The sequence below is a fragment of the Palaemon carinicauda genome, chromosome 20 (assembly GCF_036898095.1).
Source record: "Palaemon carinicauda isolate YSFRI2023 chromosome 20, ASM3689809v2, whole genome shotgun sequence".
NCBI lineage: Eukaryota > Metazoa > Arthropoda > Malacostraca > Decapoda > Palaemonidae > Palaemon > Palaemon carinicauda.
The window spans coordinates 81,807,610-81,817,609 of NC_090744.1; the positions used below are offsets into that span (position 1 = coordinate 81,807,610).

The following is a 10,000-nucleotide window of genomic DNA, read 5'->3' on the forward strand; positions in this document are numbered from 1 at the left end:
GGAACCTACTTCCAATGCTCCCCCAGCTTCGATCCTATTTGAATGCACAGTTAAGAACCCTTAGCATTATGCTGGGTATATGGCCTCAAGTGAAGGGTAGCTCCATATCGGAGAGGTTTCGGTTCCTAGCAAGTCTTTGACTTAGAATTCTTCTCATCAATTGATAGTTATCTTTACTGCTATGTAAAGCTTAACTCGAAAGCGTCCATTAGGGATGATATGATCCCTAAGGAAACGATCATCTTGGACCACAGTAAGACTTGGCATCTTTTGGTGAAGGAGCTAAAGACTGCCGAATTCACTAATACCCAACTTTTTGCTTTCGGCAGAAAGCAGGCCACCTTTGTAGCCAGAGGATACTGTCTTTCCTTTTGCCTCCAAAAGCTTAGAGGCTGTAAAGAAAACATTAGTAGAGGGTAGACCATTGCCAGTGCTAGAGGAGTGCAAACCTGTCTCCCTAGCCCTTCCTTGTGATTTGGAGAGGCAGGAAGATGTACAACATAGGCTACTTTTACTGTTGGAAAACTAGATAAAGACATCGGAGGTAAGCAGTTTAATGAGAGACTGCCAAGAACTCCCGAGTCCCTTTTAAGGGAAGAATTGTAGGTTAAAGAGAGGCTATATGCCATTTTGTCCTTCTGGCTCAATCTAGAGATGCTCGTTGGAAACAATTCCATGTCTTATCTCTTCCCATTCCTGTCAAAGATTCGCGTATCCATGTTTCATAGAAATCTCCATGCTTTCTTTCAAGCCAGAAGAGCATGTAGAGAGTACGTCCTAGCCGCTGCTATTATCAGGCATGAAACTAGAACCTGATAGACTCCAATATCTGGGGGAAAGACCTCTTTCACAAGAAATTCGTTAAGGAAGTCATAGACAAAGCAGCTCAAGAGAATATGAGCCTTACAGAGAAGTGAGGTATATGCTCTAAAAGGAAATTTACACTGATGAAGGACCTCAACCCAAGGGTGAGAAGGCCAGAGGACACTTTAAGGGAAGGAAATTATTTCCTGCCATGACAGCCTCTGTTGCTGCCATCCCTCAGACTGTGTACACAGTCCCCCAGCAATTTGCATAACAATTTCCAGCCTTCAACCCGGTACATGAGAGAGCCACCACTACATTTCACCCTGTCAGAGCTCAAAAGAAGAGCACCAGTGGCAGGGGAAGGTCTGGAAAGGGTGGTTAGTCTAGAGGCCGAGGAAGTAGAGGCAAGGCGGTAAAAGATGCAGGTCCTTCACAACCACAATGAGGAGCTACCGGTAGGAGGACGACTTCACCTGCTCAGGGATGGATGTAAGTTTGATCCCTGGCCTCACAGTATAGTCCCAAAAGGACTAGTCTGGAAATAGAGATAAAAACCATCCTAGTTTATGAGGTTCTTCCAACCCACAACCCCATTTTAGGAGGAATATGTACAGGATCTTTTCCGGAAGGGAGTCATTCATTGCAGAAAAATCCACAAACTTTCAAGGGCTACTATTCCGCGTGCCAAAGAAAGATTTAAACACTCTTAAAACTATTCTGGACTTGCTCTCACTAAACAAATTCTTTCTGAACATGTTCCAAATGCTTACTATCTCACAAATATGGATCCTACTACCCCAGGGTGCCTACACTATCTCCATAGATCTTACAGATGCCTATCGGCATCTTCTGATAGGTCGGCGCTTCTCCCCCTTTCTTGGTTTCAGATGGGCAAGAGAGGCCTAGGTATTAACTCAGGCTTAATATAGCAGTTTCTAGGGACCCATTATGGTATTCTTAATGTCCATCTATTATCAGCCATTCCTATTACATGTCCTGTCCATGACCATTTCTTCCCTTACATGTTCATAAAGTATCCTCTACTTTAGTTATGCCTGAAAACTTTATATCAATCAGTCAATCTATTTTAGTTTACTCTCATATTCAAGTTGCTCTTCTTATATATCTTAGTATTGTTGCTATCATTATTCTTTCCATAGCTCTCTATGTTGTAGCTAGCTTATTTTTGAAGCCTTCAGAAAGGTTCCAAGTTTCTGATACACAAGTTAAAGATGGTAGGACCTTCTGATGAAATAATTTTCTTTTTAGAGAGTTACTCTATTTTTCATAATCTCCTTTTGTTTTCCAAAAGCTCTCCTTCCCACTCTAAATCTTCTTTTAATTTCAGTCTTGTGTTCTTGGGTAACACCAACTCTTTATACTAAGTATGTATATTCATTAACAATTTCTAAAGCTTCGTCCATAACTCCTATGTGTTGTCTCTCTACAGTTACATAAAACATTATCTTAGTTTTACTTATATCAATTTTCATTCTTACATTTTTACTTTCTCCATCAAAATCTTCTAATATCTTTTGCAAGTGTCATTGCACACAAAGATATGCATTGGGGTAAATGTTTAAATCTTTAGGTACATGTTGTTCTGCTGAGGCCTATTCAATCTGACGGCAGGGACTAAATTTTTCCACATTGTAACGTAGGCACTAGATATTGTTGGAAGAAGTTGCAGAAGGAAAAAATTCAGCAGGGACCAACAACAGGTTACCATACACCATTTCAGCTATTGAGACATCCAGGGCGTTCTTAAGAATGGTCCTTAATCCAAGGGTAACCCAGGGAAGCAAAGTAAAACAGTTGGAGTCATAGTAGCTTTGAGGGTGAGATAAAATCGTCCAACCCTTCCATTGGCTGCAGAGGAGCAGGCGGTTGTCTTATGTAGGGTAATACTCAGGAATCACTAATGAGGTCAAGAATTTAGAGGTGAATGTGGTACCCCTGTTAGAATTAATATGCTTAGGGATACCAAAGCTTGCTATCTATACTGAGAGTAAGGTGGATATAGATGAGGCAGATAGTCCAGTTTGCACGGGGATAGCTTTAGGCTAACTAGTGAATGGGTCAATGACTGTCAACAGGTATCAGTATCCTTGTGATGTGGATAGGGGACCTACTACATTGACGTGAGCGTGGTCAAAATTATGCTTAGGTTGAAGAACAGTGACAATTCCTGAATCTATGTGTCAATGTACATTGGAAGTGTTGCATGAAGTACAGGCGTAGATCTAATCCTTAGCATCCTTAGTAATGCTGTGCCAAATGAACTTCGTCTTTAGTAGCTGTGCAGAAATCAGTGTGAGGGATGTAAGAGGCCATGGATTAAATCATATACCTGGCAGTGCATGGTGGGAAGTATCCTCGACCGTGGCCTACTAGTACTGGCGTCACAGAAGAGAGTGGTGATGGAGTCGTTGAGGGCAACTTCTTCCGAACTGTGGTATTTGCAGGATATCCTGCAGTCTTGGTACTCTGGATTGTATCCTCGGTGCTTCTGCGAAGGCATTGTAATCCAATCCCTTTTAAATGGCGGTAAATGTGTTTCTTGACAGGGCCTCGGTAACTCAATTAATTTTACCAGAGACGTGTTGAAGGGTGCAGTTGTATTAAGCCACGGGAGAGAGATGTCAGTGTTGAGGGGCAGACCAGGTGTCGGCCTGTCAATTGAAGGCATCCACCAAGGGCATAAGGTCCGTGTGAATGATGCACTGGCAAAAGTGACTGAAAGGTAAATACACCACCAGCAATTTGCTGTTGAAGATTGAGTAGCTGTATTCCACCTTGGATAGTTTTCTAGTGATGAAGGCCAATCATACGAGTACTGCACCAATAGCAGCATCACTGGCATTGATGTAGATAAGGAAAGGGTCATATGGCATGGGAAAAGTGAAAGCCGCATTAGTAGATAGGGCATTCTTTGCGTTTCAGAGGGCCGCTTCCTGAAGCAGACCACTCTTCATGTTTATTGGCTTGCCCTTGAGGGAGCCATAGAGTGGGGCAAGTGTGGTGGCAATGGCTGACAAGATCCGGTGAAAATAGTTTAACGTGACCAAGAATTCTTGCGATGCTTTAATGTTTGCGGCCGTGGGGAAGCTCTGAACAGCTGTTACCTTCTCAGGGAGGGGCTTGAGGCCTTTAGGAGTGATGTAGTGTTTGAAGAACAATAATTCATTGGTGCCAAAGGAATATTTATCATACAGGACTATACTGTTGGTTTGTTATAAGTCGTCAAGAACAATGCATATTTAATGGAGGAGTTTCTATTTTGAGAAAGAGAACACAAGTTTGTTATCCACGTAACATATGCACAAAGGGATGTCCCCTGAGAGGCCATCCATGAGACACTGAAAAATGGCGCCAGCATTACAAAGGTCAAAATAAATGCAATTGAATGTTTATATTCCAAAGGGATTGGCAATGATAGTCTATGGAATGTCTTTTGAGTTCATGGGTGATTATGGTAACTAACTCTAGTTGTTTGTGTACATACTGTCATCTAAAAACAATCCAACTACTCTACTGTAAGAAACCAATCTATTGTAATATTACTCATACGATATTTAGATTTTGCCTACTATAACTATAAACTGTATATAAGTTAGTCAGCGTATATAGAGATCCTAAAGGAAAAGGAATAAAGCACAGCACGCAGTTTATGGAGTATTATACTTTCACCATGGAGAATGAACATGATCTCAGCGGCAATTCAAAGAATTCAAAGAAAAATGACAATTGTTACCGAACGCTGATCGTCTTTTCTGGAGAAAATAGATGAATCTCTTTTTAGTTTTCCCCCACCACTAAGCCCCTTGGATGAAAATCTTGCTGATACCTTATAAAAAGAGAGGAAATAAGTGGACATCTACATGATAGGAAAGGGGACTTTTTTCAAACCCAAGAAAACAAGGGTTACCATCATTCTTCATTGTACAGGAACGCAAATGTTAGAAATATTTGGCCAGTTTAATTTTAAACAGAGGAACAAAAAAAATAATTCTGGTGATAAAATTAGGACATTAGAAGAGCATTGTTGTCCTCTTACCAGGAAGTGTTAAAGTTTTTCAGATATTGTAAAATTGCACACAAACAGCCCTTTAATTCCATAATCAAAGATAGGGCCCAATGAAGTGCTGTGTGGCTGATCAAAGGATCCAATAACTCTTGCAGTAGTATCTCAATGGGTGGCTGGTGCCCTGACCAACCTACTACCTAAGTAGGAGATATTGATGGTGATGTTGGGCAGAGGTTAGTGATCCGGTTCGGTCTGCACGTTCAGATGCCAGTAATCTACATAAAGGCCTAGGAAACCCTTCTTTTTCATGACGATATGTAGGGGTGATGAACATGGGCTTGAGGAATTTTGGCAAAGGATCATGTCTTTAATTTCAGCAAATGTCCATTTAGCGGAAGACAGACAATTTGGAGCCTGATGCCTGAATCTGGTAAACACTGGGGGACATGTCTTGATATTGTGATAAATATTGAGTTTGGCGGGATTCTTGGGTATTTTGCGAAATTCTCCTTGGATGACTTCAGGGTATGACCTGAAGAGGTGGGAGTAGGTATCTATGAGTGTCGACGAGTATGAGTCTGCACTGACTAAAAGTTGCTGTGCCACATCACCTTGGGGGTGGAAATGGGCGAGAAAATCTGCACCGATTATTGGCAATGATATGTAGGCAACCAGAAACTTCCAATGATATTTGGCACTCTCAAACGATGGTGCGAGTATCTCGTACACATGGATGGGGATCTTAGATCCTTTGGCAACTACCAGGCACACATAAGTAGTCTTAGAATGTTTATGCCGTGTCATAGAGAGTGATATTTGTAGAAGGGAATGGCTAGCACCAATGTCTGCCAAAAACTGCCCATTAATACCTGCATCATGTAAAAAGAAAAGGTAAGTGACTGGGAGGACACCATCACAAGCGATATAGCTCACTAGCAATTTTTTGCCTTGTGAGAATCGAATCTGGAGTAGTAGTAGCATAACTGCGTGTGACGGGAATCAGTAAATGGGGTGTGAGCAAGGGGTGGCATATGTGGGTGGTGGCCAGTTTTGTTGCTGCTCCAACATGTCACGGGCCAGGTATCTGTGTCCTTCGGCCAGAGTTGAATGGTTATCCTTTTCATCAGGAGTTGAGACGTTGACGTAAGTATTGAAGGTGGTGAAGTGGCTGTCCATAAGGCCATCGACTTTGGTCGTCAGGTCCTTCAGGGGCAAGGTACTGACATCACAGATGGTGGCGCATACAGATTTGGGTAGGTGTTGTACCAAAAGACCACTTAAAAGGTTAACTTCCCGTAGAGAGCCATCTATGGCAGGTTACAGGAGAGTGACACTGGTCCCCTAACGGTTGTTAAAAGAGCTGAATAATTTTAGCTATACAGGTGGCTGGGGATGGTGAGTGCTACTCCAGGAGGTATGTTTTGAGGGTATCATACTCTATTTGGTTGTCCCATTGGTCTCAAAGCCAATTGGAGATTTCCGGGTAAGTGTCCTCGTGGTAGGATACAATTATTCTCCATGGAGCTGGAGAATAATTTTATCTTAGCTATTTTAGACTGTCATATACACAAATGTAGACTTAAGTTTAGTATATATAGAAAGCCGACTAATATCAATATCTCCACATAGGCCTATGTCCATTATTATTCAAATTAAAAGAAACAAAATTAAGAAATCCGTATTTAGTTCTATGTTTTTAAGAGCATTACGAGATTACAGCCCTTAATATATTAATGATGAAATAATGAGATTAGAACAATAGGTGAGAAACTAGAGTACTCTGAAATTGTATTAGATTATGCAAAAAGAACAGCAGAAAGACCTTTTTCGGTAATGATAACATATAAAACTATAACGCAAAAAACCTACTTGTACAGCCTTATAGTAACTCTTTTAAAGATACTTCCCAACTGTTATTTTTTTTTTACGTTAATGTAGCATCTAAGAGTAGCAATACAATAAAAACAGGCCTAATAAAGAATTCTCATGACATTACCAAGGGCTGTGTATATCGTATTCCATGCAATTCATGTGAAAAAAATATATATTGATAAACTGGTAAAGCCCGAGAAAACAGAATTGAACAAGATAAGAAAAGTGTCTGATATGCTCAAGATAATAAGGCACTCTTTGCCCCGGTTAGAGATGAAAATCACACAATTAATTGGGCATGTATAAAGAAATCGGTTCAGTCAAATAACTTATTGGAAAGAAAGATCATAGAGTCCAGTTTCACAAAATAAACTTTTGATAAAAACTTGAATATTAGACATGAAATGTATAAACTTAATGCATTTATTAGCAAAGAAATATGTAAGCTATACAAATAACTTTAACCACTCACGTAGAGCTGAATGTACCGGAGATGATAAATGCCAATGTGAAATTAATATTTAGACCTAAGCCAGCATTCACTGGTAGGTATAATTATTTCATAAAGTATACATAATTGCTTTGGCACAGTATATTGTTATGTTAGAGATAAGTATTCATATGTATGCGATTGAATGTTCATGTTTACAGGGTTATATGTGCATAACTGTATATGCATTTTAATTATGTGTACAAACATATTGTATATATGTAAGTCTATAAGTCTATGTATATGTATTGGCATACATGTAGGTATGTATGTATGCCTATGTATATGTATACCTGCATGTGTATGTGTATGTAAGTGTCTATGCATGTATTTATAAATATGTGTATATGTATAGTTATGTTTGTATATATTTATATGATTTTGGGTATGTATTTGTATGGATAAGACTACCCCCATCAATATGAAGAAATTGCATTGGAAGCCTAAACAATTTTACCTGTCATCTGAAATGACCCTTCCTGGAACGTGGCTAATGAGGGGTGAACTCCTCCCAGGAAACCCCTAAGAACTGCCCAGGTAGCTAGTTTGGAAGTGCTTCATTGTTCTATAAATCTTTATGTATGTTCGTACGTTTAGTGTACCATATGAAATGTAAAGAACCCTTGTACAATAAATCAATCCTCTGAAAAAGTCTCATGAAACTAGTCACGACTTAATCTTATATTTCCTATTCTAATTTCCCCGGTGGTTCTTTTGCACACACAGACACGCACACACGCACACACAAACACACACACACACACACACACACACACACACACATATATATATATATATATATATATATATATATATATATATATATATATATATATATATATATATATATATATAAATATATATATATATATATATATATATATATATATATATATATATATATATATATATATATATATATATAGTGTATATTTATATATATATATATATATATATATATATATATATATATATATATATATATATATATATATACATTCGCAAACACACCCACATATATATATACTGTATATTTTTACACACACACACACACACACACATATATATATATATATATATATATATATATATATATATATATATATATATATATATATATATATATATATATATATATATATATATATATATATATATATATATACATATATATGAATATATTCCAGCTGAGTGTTCTTATTATCATTATGAAAAAACCGATTTATTAAATGACAGAAATAACAGATCACAGGCCGTGATAATGGCTCATGTACATCAAACTTTCCATTGCTTTGTCTATTCCTTCAGATTTTAATCAGAATGATTAACGTTATATTAAGAAAGCCAGACAAATACATAAAAGATGGTAATAAATATAAATAATAAATTTCTCATCTTTATAGTTACACAAAGAGTTTGTGGTGATAAAACTATCATAAATATAGGGTTGTAACATCCATGAAAGAACCATTTTTGTGGTGATTCATAATTAACATAATAAAACAAATTACTTTACAGATCTATATGAAAACCATTAATATACTTCAAATTTGCCAGTTATTTTATTAAAGAAAACAAAACTTTCAACTGAATTATTTTTTTTCCTTTTGCTGTTCAATTTATTATTTATTAATAATAAAACTGGATTATGAATAACAGATGAAAGTCAGGTGTTAAAAATTATATGTAATAATCAGAGAATAAAACTAAAATAATTCTATTTTGGAATGATTTTAGTCATGAGATGAGAAACCTATGATAGACTTCTCTAATAAGATCTCTTCCCTTATGAACTTATATATATATATATATATATATATATATATATATATATATATATATATATATATATATATATATATATATATATATATATATATATATATATATATATATATATATGATAAATTTTGCACATTTAAACGTGTTTTTCAAATTTCAAATAACCCATATATATTGATACATTAAAGTCTTCATTCTCTTAATGACCTTGAGCTCAGAGCCCCATGCGAAATCACTCAAAGACTATAGTATCTGACCGGCCAGGTTTCGAACCCTGGTCCAGGATACCTGTATGACATTGACCATACAACTTAGCCACGAAGAAAGATAAAAGTCAATGACCATTTTTCTGTACATATACTTGTCAAATTCAGTTTTTTTTTGGACTTAATTGAAATCAACTCATCTTCCCCATCGTGGCTAATTGGTAGGTTTATGACTTGGCATTTGATTCAAGATAAATTTTGCACATTTAAACGTGTTTTTCATAATTCGAATAAGCCATACATGATAATACATTAAAGTCTGGATTCTCTTAACAACCTCGGTATCAGAGCCCCATGCGAAATCACTCAAAGACTATAGTATTTGACCGGCCAGGTTTCAAACCCTGGTCAAGGATCCTCTATGACATTGACCATATCACTTAGCCTCGAAAAAAAGATAAAAGTCAATAAAACAATTTCTACACACATACCCCTCGAATTCAGGTATTTTGTACTTAGAACTGATAACAACCCATTTTCACCATCGTAGCTAATTGGTAGGTTTGTGACTTGGTATTTGATTCATGTTAGATTTTGCACATTTAAATGTGTTCTTCACATTTCAGATAAGCCATATATATTGATACATTAAAGTCTGGATTCTCTTAACGAACTCAGGATCAGAGCCCCAGGCAAAATCACTCAAAGACTATAGTATCTGACCGGCTGGGTTTCGAGCCCTGGTCCAGTATACCTGTATGGCATTGGAATGCTCAGAATGCTCTACCATGTAATTTTCATTACTTCCTCGAAAAC

The 10,000-nt window shown here is 37.1% G+C and overlaps 1 protein-coding gene across 1 annotated transcript; it reads right to left on the bottom strand.

The window, feature by feature from the left end:
• Positions 1-5,068: 5,068 nt before the first annotated feature.
• LOC137659927 (uncharacterized) lies at positions 5,069-5,815 on the bottom strand. The gene has a single exon (XM_068394691.1). The coding sequence runs from the start codon at positions 5,813-5,815 to the stop codon at positions 5,069-5,071; it is 747 nt and encodes a 248-aa protein (XP_068250792.1).
• Between the last annotated feature and the right edge of the window lie 4,185 nt (positions 5,816-10,000).

Bases quoted from the DNA above. Each gene is read 5' to 3' on its own strand.
- LOC137659927 (XM_068394691.1), bottom strand. From the start codon at position 5,815: ATGCTACTACTACTCCAGATTCGATTCTCACAAGGCAAAAAATTGCTA.